Source organism: Melampsora larici-populina (genome assembly GCF_000204055.1).
Source record: "Melampsora larici-populina 98AG31 unplaced genomic scaffold MELLAscaffold_52, whole genome shotgun sequence".
NCBI lineage: Eukaryota > Fungi > Basidiomycota > Pucciniomycetes > Pucciniales > Melampsoraceae > Melampsora > Melampsora laricis-populina.
In genome coordinates, this window is record NW_006768816.1 from 385,991 (window position 1) to 407,616 (window position 21,626).

The 21,626-nt window shown below is 42.4% G+C and overlaps 4 protein-coding genes across 4 annotated transcripts; 2 read left to right on the forward strand and 2 right to left on the reverse strand.

The window, feature by feature from the left end:
* Positions 1 to 573: 573 nt before the first annotated feature.
* MELLADRAFT_111300 (uncharacterized protein) lies at positions 574 to 1,243 on the reverse strand (the record flags this gene model as incomplete). Its single annotated transcript, XM_007415631.1, has 2 exons — positions 574 to 1,005; positions 1,040 to 1,243. 2 exons carry the CDS (start codon positions 1,241 to 1,243, stop codon positions 574 to 576), a joined length of 636 nt encoding a protein of 211 aa, XP_007415693.1.
* Positions 1,244 to 2,713: 1,470 nt separating this feature from the next.
* Positions 2,714 to 3,990, forward strand: MELLADRAFT_92771 (uncharacterized protein; the record flags this gene model as incomplete). Its single annotated transcript, XM_007415574.1, has 2 exons — positions 2,714 to 3,182; positions 3,254 to 3,990. 2 exons carry the CDS (start codon positions 2,714 to 2,716, stop codon positions 3,988 to 3,990), a joined length of 1,206 nt encoding a protein of 401 aa, XP_007415636.1.
* A 4,737-nt stretch (positions 3,991 to 8,727) lies between these two features.
* MELLADRAFT_92772 (uncharacterized protein) lies at positions 8,728 to 10,115 on the forward strand (the record flags this gene model as incomplete). Its single annotated transcript, XM_007415575.1, has 4 exons — positions 8,728 to 9,330; positions 9,426 to 9,535; positions 9,626 to 9,787; positions 9,848 to 10,115. 4 exons carry the CDS (start codon positions 8,728 to 8,730, stop codon positions 10,113 to 10,115), a joined length of 1,143 nt encoding a protein of 380 aa, XP_007415637.1.
* Positions 10,116 to 18,857: 8,742 nt separating this feature from the next.
* On the reverse strand, positions 18,858 to 19,573 carry MELLADRAFT_111302 (uncharacterized protein; the record flags this gene model as incomplete). Its single annotated transcript, XM_007415630.1, has 2 exons — positions 18,858 to 19,215; positions 19,533 to 19,573. 2 exons carry the CDS (start codon positions 19,571 to 19,573, stop codon positions 18,858 to 18,860), a joined length of 399 nt encoding a protein of 132 aa, XP_007415692.1.
* Positions 19,574 to 21,626: the final 2,053 nt, after the last annotated feature.

Genomic DNA, 21,626 nt, shown 5'->3' on the forward strand with positions numbered 1-21,626 from the left:
ACTATCCATATATCTGGCGGAGATCTACACTAAAGGGTCTTATAGGTGACTACATAAGAAGGATTGTGCGTTGAACACGTTATAGAGAAAGAGACATAGATTACTTGCCGTCCCTCCCGCTGTACCTCCTCCTACCCACTCGCGTATTGAAGAGTGAAATCAAAGGACTCTTGGAAATACATAAGATAAGTTCGCAAAACTTCACATTAGATATAAGAAACTTCGGAAGAATGAATATGAGATATATCCAGGTAATTGCGGAATAATTAAGAGATACAAGTTCTTTCCAATTGAGTCTGATGGCATTACAAGGTGAGACAAGTTAGGTACAGACGAAAAGGTTAGCTTTATCAAATCCCAAAGCGTTGAGAGACCTTTTGACACACCTTTCTAATTTAAAGATCAATGGCGGAGTAGGTCAATGTGCCATCCTGAGAATTGAATGATATGATGTTGCGAAGATAGGGCAAGACCATCAAGTTGAAAGGGCCAACCATATTATTTGCGTCGTTTTGCCAAAAATCGCTCAGTTGTGGGTGGAAGAGCTTGAATATTTGGAGGATTTCCTGATCGCTAGGGCCAGCGAAGACCTTTCGGATTCGCGAATGCTAGGAATCTATGCAGGTTGACCGGAAGTGTAACAACTTGAGTTGGGATAACTTTTGGTTGAATTTGACGAATAACTTCGACTTGGAGATAACGTATATAGCCACTATGTTCGTCCAATTCCTCAAGAGGACGAAAAAATGGGAGCACAATGATTTCAAAGAGGCTGATAAGAGTTTCTCGATCGAAGGACTGAGGAAGTTGAATATCCGGAAAGAAGAGACTGATGATCCTGAGATATTCTTCGGAGCTGGCTTCAACTATCAAGTCTGGGTCATCATGTATACAGATAAACTTGATGAGGTCTTGAGGGATTACTAGACTTCCAGTAGGATAAGGCTTCTCGTGTTCAGGATGCGCATTCGTCGAAATGTACAAGTATATTATCCTCATCAAAACCTTTTGGATGGCGTAAGAATGGAAGGACAGTGACTTGAAAAATTCTAATAATGATATCTTTTGCTAAGTTCAGTGGGAGAGCAAGCTTTGGATGAAAAACTTCAATAATATGATGATATTCTCTAGTAGATGCTTCTGAAAGGGGATGCGCAATGTTATACGCAAGGAAACCATGGTGCCGTTTTGGCAAGACAACAGATTTAACGGGGTATACGTATTGTGGAGTATGTTCGGCCATGATGAGCAAGTTCAGGATGATGTTCACAAAATGAGAAGGCTCTTTTGACCTCTATATTAGATTTTTTTTTGAAAGATATATTCTGACAACAGTAAACTCGTTGGGAAACTGTGAAGACCATATTGTATTCCCGGGTCCCGCAACTCTAGCCCTCCATGGTCTTCTTCGTGAATCACAGATCTGGACGATTGCGCGACTGACTTCCAACCAGATTCCAATCAGAAGGCCAAATTTTTTGACTCAGGTTTGAATTATCTACATAATGTAGACCGAGAAAACCTTTGAGGAACACAGGACAATATCGGGTGATTTTTCACTTTAGATATGTTTGTGTATATACATAGAAAACGGTTGTATTTTGACTAGCTAGGAGGCACTTTCACGAACAGAAGTGCCTCCGAGCTATCATTCCACCATTCTAATTTCTTGAAAAATCATAAGCTTTGAAGTTCGAACTCACCATTTGAACTTCAAAAGGTAAAGTTGAATATGATTGGCTTTGAAGTTCGAACTCACCATCTGAAAAACAAGCTGGGTCGAGTAGGATGAACTTGAGACTTATCTTCGAGAATCATAGCTAGCCTTTTGAGGATCCTTGGAGAAGGACATAAATGGAGAAAACTTTTCCTACTTGGCAACTCGCACGAGTAATATGAAGTTCCCTCCAACTCCACTTCAGCTTCACTGTCGACAGTTGCACTACGAATTGCGAGTTCCCACTTCGAAGCTCAACACGCGTCTGGGCTGTAAGCAGTGACACATGTATGTACATACATTACACAAGCTCACTGAGTGCGTAACGCTCAACGCGGTCGTGATGTGACGCTTCAACTTCTAAAACATCGTAACACGCCTCACAGCGCCTTTAAAGTCCTACAAATTCATCACTTACATTAAAAGCTCACTCAGTGCGTAAAGCTCAACGCGGTCGTGACGTGACGCTTCACCTTCTAAAACATCGTAACACGCCTCACAGCGCCTTTGCACGCCAATACATACAAATTCATCACTGTATGTCAAATGATGGATACGCAAACACATACATACATATCATGTGCACAGATCCCACAGAGTACATAGTTGAATCATATGTGGTTGGATGTGGGATGGGTTTGATGTGACGGACACGGGCGTATGTATGGCTGTGGCTGACACGTGGGCTCAAAATCACGTACATCATTCCTGATGCTTCTTTATCGCCAATTTTTTTTGGATAACTTACACTTCGTAACTCAATCCCTTGATCACGATTTCAATATTGTTTCTCTTTTTTTCAAGAAAGATTCTTCGCTACCTTGATACGTTCATCTGGATCTCTGTACTCTTGGTGTTGTCTCATCCTAAAACCTCCCTTGTCTGCTTCGGACCCTAAGATCATTGCGACGCAGAACTCAGAAGCTAGAAGGGAGGATTTTAACTTTGTGCAATATAATCAGTCTTATCAGTTAATCGTTTGCAAAGGTTGTGGCCATGCCCAAGCATAAGCACAAATCTCCTGCCACTCTCAAATCCCGCCTTCTCCGTTCAATCAAGAGGCATCTTGAAAGGCCTAAGCCTGCCTTACCAAATGCTCGTGTTGCGAAGAAAGCAGAACTCACGAAACACTATGGACTACCCGAAGACTCGAAATTCCTCTTCTTGAAAAAAGGACGTCATTTTGGGAAGCCTCGTCTGAGTCTATCTTACGGTACGGTGGTCTGTCTTGATGCGGATACCTTGGAGCTTTTACTGGTGGTACAATTCGTGGAGCCAACCGAAATGGAAGATTCTGTTTTCAAATCTTACAATCATTCCATAAGCACAATCTATCAGCATGCCAAAGCTCGGAATGAAGTGAAAGGGAATGCTGCTACTTATCGAGGGAGGAGAAAAGGTCGAAAGTTTGGCCGAATGTACGCTGCAGGCTTCCGTCCAGGGTATGATCACGAGGTCAAAGGAGGTTCGTGAAATTGTTTTCATCTCTTTGTGACTTCGAGACCCTCAAAATTTACGATATGTTCAATAATATAGGTCAATATACATGGAATGAAGAGACGGCGAGTGATCTGCAGAAAATGGAAGAAGACTTGAAACGACAAGGGAACCTTCCCGCCATCGAATCATTCTTTGCAGAAAGATTCAGCTCCCTATCTTTGTTCGCTTTCGAATCTAATGCGACTCTCGCGGCTCAGTCGAATGCCCCATCTTGGGCGAATGAATCGTTTTATGTATCGCCAAACTCCAAAGTATTCGGATCCAATATCGTCGTGACCTGTGATGAATTTGTCAACAAGAAACATAAGGATAGAGACTCTTCGAAATATGCATTTGGTTTGTTTAGCTTAGTTGACCGAGCAACAGGCAAACTTTACCAACGGGGTCTCACAGCACCCAGAGGTGATACTCTTGGAGCCAGATTCATTCTTGATGACTACAACGTCGACGTGAATTTAGATGCATCTGATGGAGTCATTGAAATGCTATGGAATTCTCAAATTCACCATCGAACTAGCGCCTCCAAGACTTACGATGTTGACCATAAGCAAATCTCTGTGGAAACCGCCGAAATTACTCGATTCGGTTGCTCTTGTCAAATTTCTCAGGCCTTGGTGAATCGACTTGATAAAGTCAAAGCCTTGCGATCCACGATGTCTGAAGAAGACTGGGATACTTATCAGGCTTCTGTTTTGACTGGCTATAAAGAACAAGCTCACAAAAAGATGAAAGCACTTGCAATCAAGTACGGGATATGGCAAAATGATTTTTAGCCTCTGGATTCTCTGAAATTTCATTGTTTTTCTCTTTGAGAAGTCATTTCAATTCTGTTTTGCCAATTAGAATTTTTGAATCCTTGTCTTTTCAATAGCGTTCACCTCTGGGGTTATGACCATATTCTCAATTCATTTCTTTGACCTAATGTGAATACACCGCTTGTTTGTCAACTACCCTCTGAACCCAATACTCTCAATTACAGTTTTGTATGAAAGAGGTGAAGATGCTTTGTCAAATCTTTCTGGTCTGAGCTGATTCTTCCAAGTCGATTTCCCTAAGTTGATTTTTTCATTTAGATTTTGTGAATCCTTGTCTTTTCAATAGTGTTCGCCTTTGGGGTTATGACCATATTCTAAATTCATTTCTTTGGCCTCATGTGAATACACCGCTTGTTTCGTATACCTTCTGAACCAAATACTCTCAATTACCAGTTTTGCATGAAAGAGGTGAAGATGCTTCGTCAAATCTTTCTGATCTGAGCTTCTCTGGTGAAACTACGTACTGGTGAAACTATGGTGAAACTACGTATTTTGCCATATACCAAGTCATCAAAATGCTATCCTGATCTAGCTGATGATATATAACAAATCCGCAATCCACTCTCCTTCATGAGGGCCTGCAGAAGCCGGAGAAGTATAACGTAGGGTTTGGATTATGTATCAATACCCCGAAATGAGTCATACAGAACTACAAGTCCAACCAAATTACGATGATCAACAACAAAGGGGGTTGTTGTCTATAGCCCGCACAAAACCCAAAACCTCCAGTCCCCTTTAGGTTTTGTCAAGTAACAAAAGTTAGGTGATGTCGCTCTAACTCGTACAACCACCATCTCAGACAACTGATAATCCTCAACCTCGCAGTTCAATCAATCCAACGATACTTCAATCTTCACCCGACTTACTGGCCTACTACTCTCAAACCATATCAATATCAATTTACGTCTCATGTCAACTCGTAAAGGGGGAAACAACGTGGCTTACAAGTGTCCTCATCTCCCTACGTGTTATGATCCCAGTAGCAAAGGGAAACCATGCCAAGATTGCAATGGTTTGAACCGGACCGGTGTTCGCAACCATACTCTCACCACCAGGCAACATGCGTTTTGTGCCCCTGGGTGCCCGGTCTACAAATGTAAGTTCTTGTAAAAATTCACTTCGCATCATCATCAAGCCTGATGGTTCGGATTGCTTGAAGTGACAGATCTGAGTCAAATTGAATTCAAGAGAAAGAAATGTTCGACACCAAGCGATTTGCCCGGTTCATCCAATGTCATTCGAACTTGAACTTCTAAGAAATGTTCCGCACCAATCGATGTGCCCGGTTCATCCAATATCACTCCAATTCATAGTTCTAAAAAATGTTCCACACCCACCAACGATTTGCCCGGTTCATCAAATGTCACTCGAAGTCGTACTTCTTCAACCGAGCGGTCTCCTTTGCCCTCTGTTCGTGCAGGAAACACTTTGCGAATACGACAAAGAGAACGCACATATGAGGGAGCAGTATCTACCAACCAGGGAGGTAGGGATGAGCCAAGTTTTCGACGAAGTGGTGTTCGGAACACCTCTGCATGCCATCCTGTGCAAGATAACTTCTCTGGAATCAGCATCAATCCGGAAAAGTTTACTCTTCTACAATCTCATCATTCCTCTCCGAAAGGCTCTTCCTTCACTCAAGAAACAAATCGAAATTCCAGCAATGTGCCCAGAAATTCTAGATCGAACAACTCAATCAGTGACATGTCAACTGCCTTTGGGAGTCCGCATCATACCCAATTGGAAAGCAGCTCGGCTCCAAACCCAGGTATGGCCAACCAGCTCCACATGTTAATTGATCCTCAAAGCTCGAAAGAGGTAGAACCATTGATGTGTGACTCTCTTATCTTAGATCCTACTGCCCCGGCCACGAATATCTCTCATGAGAAAGCTTTCCGCTTTGATTGGAAGTTTCGGGCACTTTTGGTAGTATCCTTGATACATTTCTTCTGGTTCATCTGGGCATGGTTGGATGAATATGCTCATGCAGATTAAGCCTCATCTAGAGTCCTTATGAAATGTCTTGAATCTCTCGAATTCGATATGCACTCATGTTTACCCTGAAATGCTAATGCTACGTATTCTTTTATGATACATGTAGTTATGGAGGATGTCCCATCTTAGGTCTGATGATCCAAACTCTCGTCGTTTGTATTACCTCTGATCTGTTCCCTCATAAAAAGTATCATGTGATCTGCTCCTCATTTCTTTTTATGTTTTTCAGAATTCTGATATGAGGTCTTTCAGTCAATTTCGATTTTTGTGTTCATCACCTTGAAACCCTGCACAAATTATCATACAAAAAAGTACAGCCTGGTATGTCGATGAAAACATCAAACAAGTCTTAATTAGGGAGTAACAGATATCTACTTTTTGATTTCAACATGCTGCACATGTCTGAAGATGAACCCCTAATCACGTATCACAGCCCTTTACAGGCGTACTTCCTTGTGACAGTCAACCTTGGAGCTTATAACTGTTTTCATGCTCAAATTTGTAATGTCACACTATGAAGATTATTATACTCTTCTGAAATCTCACTACGTCAATTGGTGTAATCTAAAAGCATCCCAGCTGAACACAAGCAACAACGTAGGAAATCTGAGACATCTGTCCTATATTTATTCAAGGATAACAAAGACTACCATCAAAAACTTATGCAATACCTCCAAACAAAATGACTCGGGTGCCGAAATCTTGAGCCACGTTGTCAGACTTCCTCGACACGTAAAACACATATTGCTCCATACACTCGGTAGAAATTCGGGAGCCCAGTCCGTCAAAAAGTCCACAAAGCATCCAGTCGGATGTCGAGCAGTAAGCCATATTCCTATTATCGCCACGAGGTTTAGATAGTTCAATATGGAGAGAAAAAAGCGCCAGCATAGAATTCCTGATGTCATGGTTTGTACTTGAGTCAGAGGGACATTTTTCATAAGTTAAAGATAGTCAACTCGTACCCTTCATATTCGCTGATCGCCTTTCAGATATTCTAAGTCTAGGATTCTGGTTGGTATGGGGCTCTTCGACATGTGCTGGTCTCCCTGAGACACCTCCCTTGCTTCTTCTATTCTTTTGGGTAGAGCCATCGCATCCATCGCATTTGGAGTGATGAGAAATTCCATGTTGATCGGTCATTTTTCTATGGTATCAAGCGGTATAAGAGTTCTGCTAATTTGGAGTTGTATAAAATGCCTTCCGGACTAAGTGAAGCGGAATTATCTATGTAGATTGTAGGGAACACGTATGGTCTATTCAGGTGAAGTTCCATTTGACGAGCATCTCAACAGCCTTTAATTACTCATGATTTAGATACTCAGTCCTTCCAAGAGTCGTTCAATTAGGGACTGCATGTTTTAATCAGCTCCACGTCATGAGTTTTACAGAGCTCCTTTCATAGGAACGCTGTGGAAGCTGAGTGCTAAACACGAATCAGCGAATCTTCATCAATACTCAACCTGATGATCAGAACACGCCACCGGGAGCCTAGCATGTCAGTATCTTTTTACGCATCTCTGCTATACGTCACGGGCATTTGTTTGAATTCATCGTGGGTTTTTCCAGTTGCTAACGCTACGCCGCCTTTTTTCAGATTTGGGTTAAGCGCTCAGCTGCAAAAAGCGAGCCAAACCCGCAAACTCGATCTTCCTTCCTATGTCCAAACTCGAACCTACGTAGCGCTAAATGAGGCGTGTCTGCTGCGCTATGAGCCACTGCTCAATACGGACCACGTGGCTATGGCAGTGTTGATGTCAGTGAGTCAGCAACTGCGCTTCGATAGACTCGAACCTCTCACTTTCATGTTCCCTTTTTTCTTGAATTTCTTTCTTGGTAGAACCCTTTCACTCAATAATGGCTGTTGTCCATCACTCAGGAGACAGTGCTACGTATTCCGGAAACAGCGCCTCAGCTACGATTTGAGCAATGAGTTCGAACCTCGTAATGTCACGATGATACAATGAGCTCACTCTATATAAAGATTGTGTCATGCATTGGTGCATGTTGCTACAATCTACAACCATAGAGTAAAACCAATTGCAACCCTTCAAGCCGTCATCTCATAAGCTACCACCTTTACTCACAGTGTTCGAACCAAATAATTTACCCATCCTCGAACTTGGCCCAGAAAACGCGGTTCTCGTCTCACAGCTTTACGTTCAAGTGGCTCGATCTACACCCCCTCATAATCATTTTCATACCCTTCAAACCTTTGAACTTCCATGGACCAAAACACGCATGTCTCGGTCCTAGAACAAAAAGTCCATGATAAGAAGGTAGGTCTCAAAAATTTGATTTTACGATTGCTCCAATGCATTTGTAGCTTCTCGCACTGAGGATGAATTTCATTCTGATAAGACCAAACTTGTCAAAATTGCAAAGAAGCATTCATCCAAAATCCTCCAGTATCTCGAGTCACACTGGTTTCCAATAGTCAAAAAGTATGTGAAAGTATTCACAAATACTTTCTCCCACTTTGGAAGCCAATCAACTTCAGGTATCGAGGGTTCCCATCAAAGTATCAAAAGCTACCTTGACAGTTCTATACGGGACTTATTATCATATTTCAAAACTTCCAAACTAGCAGTTAAAGATCACCTTGGTCAGAAAGTTCCGATTGAAGCATTTCACCATCAGTGGGGACCTGATGCTGACCCAATTCCAGAATCCTTGGAAGCTTTGGAAGGTGACTCACAAATGCAAGCCCAAAGTCTTTGTAATCTTCCTGAAAATCCATTACGAACAGCCTATGACAAATTCACCAAAGTTCAGAGTGGTGCATATGAACTCGAAGATATTGAGGTGCCCGAAATTAAGATCGACACACATGGTCGCCCAACAGGTCCCAAGAAGGACAAGTCGAAAGACAAATCTGCACTTCGAGATCCTTCGAGTTTTGATCCGAAACCAAAAGCTCCCCGAAAACAAAAGAATCATGCAAAAACAAAAGCTCCGGCAAAAACAAAAGCTCCCCGCAAGTGTAGTAGGTGTAGAGAAGCTGGACACACTAAAAACAAGTGTTCACTTGTATCTCGACCGCACAATCCAACTTTGGAAGAGCTTCAATTTGATCAAGATGAAAATACACAGAACAATGATTCCACCTCAGAATTCAGTCAAACCCTTCGACAGATACCCGAGCAGCTTGATGATGACTCAGTCTCCAAATCTCAAGACGGGAACGACAATGAGGCACCTATATGCCCTTTCTGCCATGACCCTCTTCCATCAAAGCTTTCAGAAAAACTTCAAAGACTCCTGGGAATTCTGCTCAAACGATCACACAGGGTCTCTTTTTTGGTCAGTTTCACTTTGGTTTGGCTGCCTTCATTCCCCTTCAGCGCTTTACGTACGACCAATTTTTGACTAATCAACATGTGTTTGCATCCCATCAGCTCTCTGATAGCATAGCATTCTGTGCAATGCATGATGAAGAGGCCAAATATGTTCCCATGGGGATCGAGAATGGGTGGCCTCTATCGATTCATTTCGATGATCTATCCAAGTCAGTGATTCAAACTTCAAATATGACCAAGACATGGCTTTCATATATGTGGTTTTTTCAATGTCACTAATAATTTGGTTCCGATTCTAGACGTGTAGAGAAATACATACCGGATCTGAAACAGATCATCAATCATCATATTGAAAGCACTTACTTGACCGGCGCGCTACACATCTTACAGAGATATGGTGCACGTCGAATGGATAGTGTTTGGTATGGAGATCTCACTTTTCATCTTGAACAACCAGGATAGTAAGTATTTCCCTCATCAATTATTTTTCTCATCTTTTGGTAGCTGATATTGAATTACAGCTATGGAGGCAGAGGGTTAGAAATTATCTATCGAACTCTTCATTGGCATTTCCTGCGCCATCAAGCCCCAGATCAACTTCATTACATAAAAGACGCGCCTCTCAGTCCTGAAAGCTGGGTTCGTACAGTTATGATCCCCGAGGTTTCTTTGAGACTAATCGCGGAGGATCTCAAGGTATCCATTTTGGATCCTAAAGCTAAAGATACGCTCGAGAGCTCTCGAGAATATGGGATGGCTATGTTTCCAGCCGACGATGATAACTTTTGAGATTGCACAGTATTGAAGGATTGGTTATCAGACGTATGAACATTGTTATTGAATTCCACTCGCTGAAAGTATTTACTAAGGGCTGCTAAGATGTATATAGTTGAAATGCAAAATCATCAAAATATATTGCTAAAACATAAAAGCGAACTTTTACCTCCTTTCATATCTGTTTGTTCCTCGTCTAGTGTATCTGAATGCCTCTTTGCACTTTTCTTTCAAGTTTGCCTTCATACTCGCAATACTTATTCTTACACTAATCATTCTATAAATCTAATATACTTAACTGACAATTCTTTTGACCTCGCACCGACCCTAGCAGGTTCAAATATGTTGAAGAAGGCTACATGGGATATACAGCGAATGCTCGCAGGAAGGGAAGCAAAGACATATTCTAGAGATCTCCAAGACATCTCTCCGTAATAGGGAGCGTTCGCAGCTGTGAGTGGAAGTCTGAGGAGTATGTCTTCCGTGAACCTCCTATGTGTTCAGGTCCCGCGGTATGGAGAGTTCAAAAAAGAACAATCTTGTCCTGAGCTAGGCCTAACCTATGGAAGGAAAGCAAAAACGCTTTTCATGCAATGATTATGAGATTCTGAATGGAATCCGATTTCTGATGCTGATATCTGAACTCGGTGTGACACGCGCGGGATGTGGGCGTAAGATCGGTTTGAGTTTTGGAAAGCGAAGACGCAGACTTGTTCACACGACAGAAACCGGCTTCAGTAGGTTTCAGAATCTTCCTGAAGCCTTTGCAGGTAGCTCTTACGCTGTATGACCTCCAGAATAGTCCTTAGCAAGCCAAACTAAGGAAAACCGTTGTCATATTTGTTTGGATTTCGGTGTTTATTCCGGTTAACTACTATTTGACGAGCATCTCAACAACCTTTAATTACCCATGATTTAGATCCTCAGTCCTTCCAAGAGTCGTTCAATTAGGGACTGCATGTTTTAATCAGCTCCACGTCATGAGTTTTACAGAGCTCCTTTCATAGGAACGCTGTGGAAGCTGAGTGCTAAACACGAATCAGCGAATCTTCATCAATACTCAACCTGATGATCAGAACACGCCACCGGGAGCCTAGCATGTCAGTATCTTTTTACGCATCTCTGCTATACGTCACGGGCATTTGTTTGAATTCATCGTGGGTTTTTCCAGTTGCTAACGCTACGCCGCCTTTTTTCAGATTTGGGTTAAGCGCTCAGCTGCAAAAAGCGAGCCAAACCCGCAAACTCGATCTTCCTTCCTATGTCCAAACTCGAACCTACGTAGCGCTAAATGAGGCGTGTCTGCTGCGCTATGAGCCACTGCTCAATACGGACCACGTGGCTATGGCAGTGTTGATGTCAGTGAGTCAGCAACTGCGCTTCGATAGACTCGGAACTCTCACTTGCATGTTCCCTTTTTTCTCGAATTTCTTTCTTGGTAGAACCCTTTCACTCAATAATGGCTGTTGTCCATCACTCAGGAGACAGTGCTACGTATTCCGGAAACAGCGCCTCAGCTACGATTTGAGCAATGAGTTCGAACCTCGTAATGTCACGATGATACAATGAGCTCACTCTATATAAAGATCGTGTCATGCATTGGTGCATGTTGCTACAATCTACAACCATAGAGTAAAACCAATTGCGACCCTTCAAGCCGTCATCTCATAAGCTACCACCTTTACTCACAGTGTTCGAACCAAATAATTTACCCATCCTCAAACTTGGCCCAGAAAACGCGGTTCTCCTCTCACAGCTTTACGTTCAAGTGGCTCGATCTACACCCCCTCATAATCATTTTCATACCCTTCGAACCTTCGAACTTCCATGGACCAAAACACGCATGTCTCGGTCCTAGGACAAAAAGTCCATGATAACGAGGTAAGTCTCAAAAAAATTTTCTCGACTAGGATTTTTTGACTAATCAGTCACTCTTTCAAGATGATGATGGGGATGATACTCACACAAATGGAATATATAAGGAATAAACTGAAAAAGTCCTCAGGTACCATGGTCAGTCTTACATTCTTTAAGTCAAACGATGCAACATATAAATGACTGACGAGAAAGTCTCAGATGGCGCCGAAAGAGGGAGGTGACATCATCGCTGGACAACATGATTCGTGGCACAATGATATTGCAAGCTGTAAAGAAGCAATTGAAGCCATAAAACAGGTTCAAGGCATGCATACAATTGTATATTGTCAACAATCATTCTGACCAATTTCCTTCATGTAACTTTCAACACAAGTAGAGAATTGATTATGGAGAGCAGGACTGTACCAGAATACAAACTCTCACTTCCGCAATCAAGGGCATAGAAGAAAGATTGAAAGGGGTTGATGCTAAGCTTGATCACCTGGAAGAAGAAGAAGTCAAGTCGAACCTTTTGGGCCTGGTTCAAGTGCCTGTATGCAATGAGCTTTCCACCGTAGACAACAGCACAAAATCAGTTGATTTACACATGTTCAACGAGGTTATTATACTTCATATTTCTCTCTTGCTGCTAACTTTTTATCCACCGATATTTCCCAGAACTTCCATCACTGAAATCCTTGGTTGTTTCTAATCTTACAGAAATTGGCTACTCAGGAAAAGGCGATCATCAAGCAAATATTCAAACATGTCGAAACTTTGTTGGCAGCTCAGGCAAATCTGATGGCAGGCGCAAGAGATGAAGATCAAAAGCATATGGCTGGACTTGTTCGCAAAGAAATCAACAATCTACATCAAGAACTATTAATCCAAAATGCATCACACGACGTGACTATGATGAAAAAGCAGGTCGACCCGCTGGCTTCGGAAATTCAAGAATTGAAAACAATCGTGCAGACACTTCGAAGTACAGTGGAAACACAGAGGAATACGATTGAACTATGCTCCCAAAAGGTTGAACTTTTGGAAGAGGCTCCGCAGTTATCACTACTCAAGGATACAGGTGATGATATGGATATTGAAAAAGTGAGGCCTACTTTCTTGTCGAATGTTTTGCCGATATCTTCCGGCCTTCTATGAGCTAGCCCCCTGACTATGTCACGTTTGATCATCTTTAAGCCGGAGGATCTTCTAGAACGCAGAGTGTCCGCTGTCGAATCATCCCTTTTCTCGGTAGAAGCCGAGGCCCAGCGTGAAGCCGTGGATGCTGAGAAGTTCGTAAGATTTCAAGAGAACATGCTAACATTGATTAAGGCAATGATAGAAGAAAGCAGCCAAATCAAAGTATGTGTATGATCTCCCCTCCGCTTCTGGATGAAATGTTATTGATCCAAAGTGAAAATTCACCATCAAAAGTCGGCGGAAGGGGTAGGTGATCAAAGCATGATAACAGAGTCTGAAGAACCCAAGTTAGACCTTGAAGAAGAATTCAATAGCAGATTTTCGGCCTTGAGGAAAACGATAGATGATCATGTCGAGAAACAGATAGCCATCACAATTGAAAGAAATGCAGTACAAGAGAAAACATCTGATGTACGTGATTCATAGCCTTCATTATGTTCCTTGCACACTTGACCATGTCTAATGTTGTGACCACGCCGACAGGTTTCCGAAGATCTGCGACTTCAAATCGTGGACCTGAAACTTCGCGATGAGGAGAATCGGAGGCAGATCTCCGATCAAGCCAAAGCTATAAACAATATCTCTGCCGGGCTGTCACATCCCAACCATGCATATTCTTACACTTCTCAGAAGCCTTCAGAGATTGAAATTCGAGAACGAGAATCGCCCCATAGTGAACCCTCGATCGATGGCCGCAATGACCGCCAAAGTGTGGATATTTTGCAAGGCGTATCGCAATCTCATTTGCAAGTCTCAGGCCTGATAGACCAACACACATCGAATTTACAAACTGCTTCGCACCTCGAGGGTACCACTACCAGTAGCTCGACAAATCCAATTGATCAACATTCGCAATCCTCCTTCCAAGGCTCGGTGCCTGTGCACAACCCGGCAAATCATCCATCATTTTCACAAACTTCCTCGAATTGTGATGGTCCCACTAGAAGTAGCTTGGCCAATCCAACTTTTCAAGATTTGCAGTCTTCGTTTCCAGCGTCAGTGACCATGCACAACTCAGAAAATTATCCATTGACTCCACGAACAAATTCACACCTCGAGGGCGAAACTAGTCACACCAGGAACAACCAACCCCGGAAAGCATCTGTCCCAAGGCGATCACAGAAGTGGAGGAAATCTAGCATAACACCACAGAAGCCCAAGGACCCGACTCTTCGGAAGGAAAGACTTTCGATGTCTTCGCAAGCAAAAGAGGCTGATGAACAAATAGTAAGTTTTTTAATGACTCCATGGCTGATGTTGAGAATATGAAACCGCCCATATGAGACTGATTTTTTGTTTGGTGCAGGCAAGTCAGGTGCAGAAGCATTTTCGACTTATGGCTGGGGTGGATCGGCGTAAAGCAGACTTTCCAAGATTGCCAACAAGAGAAGAACTCGATAAACTACCAAAACTGACTGTGGATTACGAGACGGCACCGCTTGGCGAGGCAGCCCGAAACCTCATCAGACCTGACCACCTTCAACCAACTTGGAAAGACAAAGAAATGGAACTTACCGCAAAGGGTATGGTTACATATTGCCAGCGTAGACTTCAGCAGTATGGCCTTCCTTACGTTGGCTTGAGCACTGCTCAGGGAGATGCACAAGGAGAAGACTGGAATAGGCGTGTTCTTGCATTCTGCACGGATACATTTAACAAGGCGTATGTGGGTTAAGAGTATCACATTGTGGATCATGACCCGCAACGCATCATGAAATTGATGCAAGCACATATTCAATACCGTGTGAAGCATATGAGAAAGTACAATAACCAAATAGATGCACTTCAGATGGTCCAAAAACGAGACCGTCAGCAACAAAGATGTTTACGGGTGCGTTCTGACAGATTGTCTATATAAGTTATAGTTCCAGACTGATATTTCTTACGTTCGTTTTCAGCTTGCGAACCGAAGGCGGGAGGTTTGCGAGCTTGATGATAGCTCGCCATTTTCAAGATTTAGTGGCCTCTTTGAGGACGAGCGACTGTGTTCATCAGACGAATCTGACGATGATGTGTTGAATGAAGACCGAGTGAGGCATACTCCTGTATGGCGGAGCTCTCTCGCTACATCACTTGTGGAAAACATCGATCAAGCATACCAAAAGATGAGGCAAGACGAATGCCCAAGGCGACCTGGACGCAAACCGGCGAAGCGTATGCTTTCAAACCATCGACCTGAAGGTGGCAAGTCACGATGGCCGGCCGGCCTACCCAAAGATTGCTACAATGATGTGTGGCTGCGCGCCCTTGACAAGAAAGATTTGGAGAGTCTTGAAATGAAGGAATGTATCTTAGGGAATTTGTTTGTGTCCCTTTCATGATGACCATCCTGAAAGCCTGAAAGGTCTGTTCATATTCCCCGGTCAAACTTGAGCTCTGATTCATCATGTGAATAGTTTACTCCATGTCTCTGCAATGAAAATTTCTCATTCTTGTTCCTCTCTGTTATCTGTGAAAAGCAGCTCTCATAAAAGATAATTGAAGTTGCACAAACCATGGTCGTGAAGTTCGCCAAAATACCAACCAAGATCTTGGTTGCAAAAGAGTAGTATCATATTCCATATCACTTCGAAACGATGTAATTTCTCTCTATCTTATTCATCCCATCTATTTATATCATATCCGAACTGAAATTGATATAAATAGAGCCAAGATAATGCTCCATTGAAATTGAGAGGATATGTGGAGCTGGAGCTGAATGTCAAATGAACAAAGAACCTAAGGATGTTCATGTTGTGACCAAAAGCGCCTTGTGATATCCCCCCCAAACATCTGATCACACCAGAATGTCTGACTAGGCAGACTCTTTGATTTGATTGGGATACCCTGAAAGTACTTCTCAAAGAAACTATCAAGACAAATACACATCTACAAAGCGTAAGTTAAGACTGGTAAATAACAGGTAGACGCACGTAGACCCTCTGATTCTTCACTTGTAACTTCAACAGCAAGATAACGTTGTTCTTCTCACCAGAAACTAGATATCACTGGGTGTATCTATCTATAATTCATTTCGAGTCAATAATTATAGTTTAATTTGGTTGTAGTTCGAATAGCTTGTGTCTACATCAACCTCCACCAAATAAGCCTGAAAGGATGAACCTTTTGATGTTTGAAACACATCCTGCAACTTCGGAAAAAAATCCGGGGCGCCCAGAAAGATTTCAACTCAGTGTCAATTTAATCAAATTGGAATCTATTCTGTAGGTCAGAGAATTCCCACTTCGACGACATCAGCAGTAGTTAAAATGAAGGCCTTCAAAAATTGATCCCCGAGGATATAAGAGTTTGAGTATGTGTGTTAACTGCACTGTTTGTACATTCTGTGTGAGGTAGTAGATAACAAATGTTTTCGATATGGTTTGTTGGTTTTCATCTTAAGTATAAAGAGGTGAATGACTTTGCGAAAGGAGAATTTGTTGGACAACATCATCTTGACGCCAAGTGGAAAGCGCGGGAAACAAAACCCCGCCTGTCCAGGGCTGCAAGATATCCGCTCAAGACATTCCTTTGTTCTTCCGGTTCCCGTACTACGTACATAGTGTTTGAGTTGAGTTAGGCGTGACCTCGTGCCCGAAATCGGGAGCCAGAGCACACGCGTGCAGTATGACCCTTTGTGTTTGATGCAGAACAGCGATCATCAAGCTTCTGTTTCCTCTTGAAAAACCTTAGGGCCTCAACATGGATGTGGTGAGCGATTATCAACTTTTTGCTCCCTTTCGCATACTTTTAGCACCACGCCATCGAACGTAGCACTTCGTATCATACACGCGACTACGGGAATGCTGATGAGTTCGATTAGCTATACAGTGACTCCGAGTGTTTGAATGAAGAGAAAAGATATGACTCTCACCTCAATTCCCTATCCGACAAGCACCACGAAAGTAGAACACACCCCGACATGGACGTGGAGGGTGATCATCAGCGTTGTGCTCTTTTTCGCAGACCCTTAGCCCCACGATACGGGCGTGGTGAGCGAAGCGTATCAAGTTCAGCACACGACCACCAGGATTTTGAGGAGTCCCATCGACTTCACATAAATCTCAAGTGTTTACAGGTCGAAGGGAAAGAACGTGATACTCGTGTCAATCGCTTGTTCCACGAGCTTCACGACCATAGAACATGGCTAACAGAACAGCTTCAAGATTTTGCTACGAAAAACGAAGACCTGGATGTACGCCATCGGCAAACTCAGAGACTACTGACGAGGGTGATAAAAAATTTCGATGAACTTAAAAGTGAGCTCGAGGAAAAATGTGAGCACTTGTGGGAAAAAAACATGCAACTCGCAAAGGCATCAGCAAGAGCACAAGGTCAGTATCTTACAAATATATCCCTATGCCTATGTATGCTTATCTTTTCCCTCTCTCTTCCGCTCTCAGAGAAGCATCGGATTGAGATCAGTGCCTATCGCACATCTTTAGAGGAATCTAGAAATCTTGGAGAACAGTTACAGGAAGCAGTTCGACAGCAGTGTTGGTCTACCAAAGAGCAGCTCAATAAACTGGCACAGAAAACCAAAGGTATGCCTAGATTACATTACTTTACTAAAGCATCTAACAAGCTCACAGAATAATGGCTGCTTAGAATTCCATCAACGCCAAATTCAATCGGAAAATGCCACTGACCTGCGGCTACTGGAGTTCAAGGCGAAAGTGGAGGAGGTATTACAAGCTGCAAGAGGCAAGTCTATTCAGAATGATATCAGCTGGAGACGTAAATGACATATTTTTAATCTCATGGTATATTGGGTAGAGGCTCAGGAACAAGTTTACATCAAGTATGAAGAGGTCTTGCAAGAGCAACACAAGACTGAAATGATACTTTCAAATCTCACCATGAATGTCGAATGTCAGAATAAAAACGAAAAAGGTGATTGATTTGTCATCCGCTGGTTAGTGATGGTCAGAACTGATGACAATGATCATTTTGAAGACCGTCTTTTACACAAGGAAATGAAATATGAAAAACCAACGAGATTAGCTAAAGGTGCAATGACAGATGAAAAATCAATGAGATTAGCTGAAGGTGAGATATTTGTACATAAGACTACATCATTTGTGACTTTATATTGACGGAAAATGAGCGGATTTGTCAGGAAAACATGCTTGTCCATCCCACCAATTCTGTATCTCACTGCGTATGGGTTCAATATTGGCTTTTGTGGCTCTATTAATGTACTTATTGACAACAGAAGATGATTATCACCAACCCAATGTGCTTTGATGTATCAAATTCAACTTATACATGCGGGCGGGATACTGAGTTTAGTCACCTTGGCTTGGTTCTTTCACTTGACATCCGTCAGGCCGGATATCTTCATCTTGTGCTTTTTACCCTTGGTTTTTCAGTCAATTTTGTTATTCATTATCAACTTCATCCAAAATTCAAGACTCCTATCATCCACAAAAAGACTATCAACGTTTTTTATTTTATTTTCCTCCTCTCACCCTAGAAGCTTGTTTATGTCAGGGGTTTTCTACAAATTGTTTCACTTCTTTATGCTTCGTAGTATACATGTTTCCATTCTGCGAGTTATCCTTTGGTGATAGTTGAAAAGTCCAAACCCCAAAACAATACGGAACGTGAGTGGATACGCAAGCAAGATGTAACATGCGATCAAATGAGCCGAGGTGGGAGAACTTGAATGCGCAATCAGCAAGGATGAAATCTTACAAAATATGCAGGTGAAAGCCAGTCTCACCTTCCAAAGATACTTCTGCAAGACAATAAACATGCTAATCCTTGAAGGCTTGCCTGAAAGCTCGAGCTTCCGATGACAACATTCTCAAAGTCGGCAGCAACCAAAAATGCGTCAAAAGTGCAAACAAGATGGTGAAGGTTGTCCAAGTGGCGATCAAGGATAGGGTATCGCAGAAACCTTCCATGGCTGTCAAGCCATGATGTTCCAGAAAATGATGTTGTGTTGCCGCACATAGCTGATGTTTCGCGGTAGTTGGTAGTGGCGCCAGCTGTTGTTCCCAAAATGTCCGTGCCTGTGCGCGTGAATACCGAAGTGCATGGATTATCATTTGGCAACTCTTCATGAGCACGGCGTCTAGTGAAATGATTACGCGAATAGCGCAGAGTATCAAGAGTCTGGTGAGGTTGGACTTCATCTCGGCTGCCTATTAGGAGTTGTTCAAACCAAAAGTATTTGGGGTCAAACTCCGTACATCTAAGAAGCTTGACAGTGGTAGACAAATATTTACTTGGGCACCTGGTATCGATTATATACTATATGTTGGTTTGAATGTATTTGAAGAGTCGATAGGATGCAGCGATCTGTTTTGTTTTGATGTCCACGTATGGAATCACATATATGGATTTGAGGATATATACAATCTGTTACCTCGTCTTGTTGAGCGCATTTACTTTCTGCTCAGTCGTATACCACTCGGAACCCCCATTGTCATTGCCTTTGTTCACGCTTTTCAGAAATAATGTCCTCTTACAAGTCTTCATTGATGAGCTGATGAACTCAGGGCCTCTTGTAACTGAGGTACAGCAGTCGTTCAGTTTCTTAGTACAGCAGTTGTTCAGTTTCTTACGGAACCTGCTGAAAGTTCCAAGGGTGACTAAGGGTGGCTACGCGCGAATTTTCATTAGTCATGAGGGTCGATCACTGTGTAGCCCTTTGGTCACTTGAGCGTAACGCAGTGACATCGTATTGTACATGACGCGTAGTGCTCTATATGCACAGGTTTCTTGTCGAAATACTATTGTGTATGTTGAGTTGCTACCTGCTATTCTTCTTGCCATCGAACTAAATAAGTGAGTGGGATGATTGCAGAAAACAAGATGAGGAAAATTTTCTTCTTCAACAGGGGCAGATAGAATGACGGGTAACTAATAACTAGCACTGCATACATCAGTCCAATAGGGTGGTATAGCTCGAAGCTCGAAGCTCGAACTTGAACTTGAACTTGAACTTAATGTTCAAAGTTCGCATTCTCGAAGCGTCGCAAACTGTATGTACATGTAAATATGACTTCTGATGTCCAGACTGATGATTCGAACGTAATCATACTTCATGCGCCTGAGGAATGAGTTCGAGGTGAAAAGCTGTCCCAACCAATTCCAAAGGTTAATAGATCAGGCTCATGCTCTACGCAGAATTCACCGGTAGCTCATCTGACAAAATCTCACAAAGGCGCATAATGTGATAATTTGATTAAACATCATATTGATCTTACGCTTAAACCTGGATATGGCTGCGTGAACGATACATATTATTGGTATCATTTTCTTCTCGGTGGTAATTCTTTGTCTGTACAGCATAGATTTAAGGTGGTACATCTTCCAGAAAAATCTCTAATGGAAAGGGCAACTCCCAGCGTCACCCAGAGATACACAAGGAATAACAGGCATAGATACATACAATCAATTGGAAAGTTTTACATTATAGTATCTCCGGAAACCCATCAATAAAGAAACCTTTTCATATCTTGACATAAAAAAGGAATAAAAGAATAGGTACGAGTGTTTCAAAATTTTGTGAAGGATAGGTGAGACGGCGGCAAAACCTCGAAGAAAGCATAGGCATGACCACTTCAAACCTTCCACTACAGTATCGATCTGCACAAGATATGCACAAGGAAAAAAAGAACCGTTTTGAACCTTTACGCATCAACTCGGACAATTGGCATACTTTCTAAACCGATGGAGCCCAGGGAATTATAAACATGAGGTATTTGGTTAGCTTTATGGACATTTTGTTTTTACAAGCTGGTCTGAATTACTGACATTGAATATCTTCTGATGCTCTCAAAGACCATGAAATGGGCCGTATTTACGTAGCACTTGTGTTCTGAATACACGGATCAACTTGGCTTTGAGAATATTGCGGGGTACGCGGTGACTCGGTACGAAGTGGTGGATAAGTTCTCGAAGGGCACCCTTCGTCACTGATCGAGCTTGAAGTTTAACGTTTGGTGAGAGGATTTCGATCAATTCCGTCGGTACGCTAAAGATTTTCTTCCAAAATAGAGGGTCTTCGTGAGGCGTGGATGCACGGACTGCTCGGCGATTTGGATGGATATGAGATGCTGCAGGCATTCTACATGCTCGGATAGGAGCTGAGCGTCTACGTATAGGTCTTGAAGGTGAAGTAAGATTCCCTGTGATCGATATGTTTCCAGAAATGATCATGGCTAATAAGATGAAGATACGATAGTTAGATTGAGGATGAATGTGGCTATTTAGAGATATTCTTCAAAGCAATGACTAGGAGTGAATATGGATGAGTTACCTGTTAAAGATAACCGGTATATATTTGAGGTGAGTAAATAATTTGGATAATTTGTTTTGATAAGTGAGATCGACTGTCGTGAATGAATGAGTGCCAGCTCCTAAGTTGAGATCATAGCAGTTTATAACCCTTCGTTGTATCACCCATCTGTTTTTTGAATCTCTTTGTTTTGCGAAGTTAACAAAAGAAGACTGACCATGAGCCCTTTGTCCCATAAG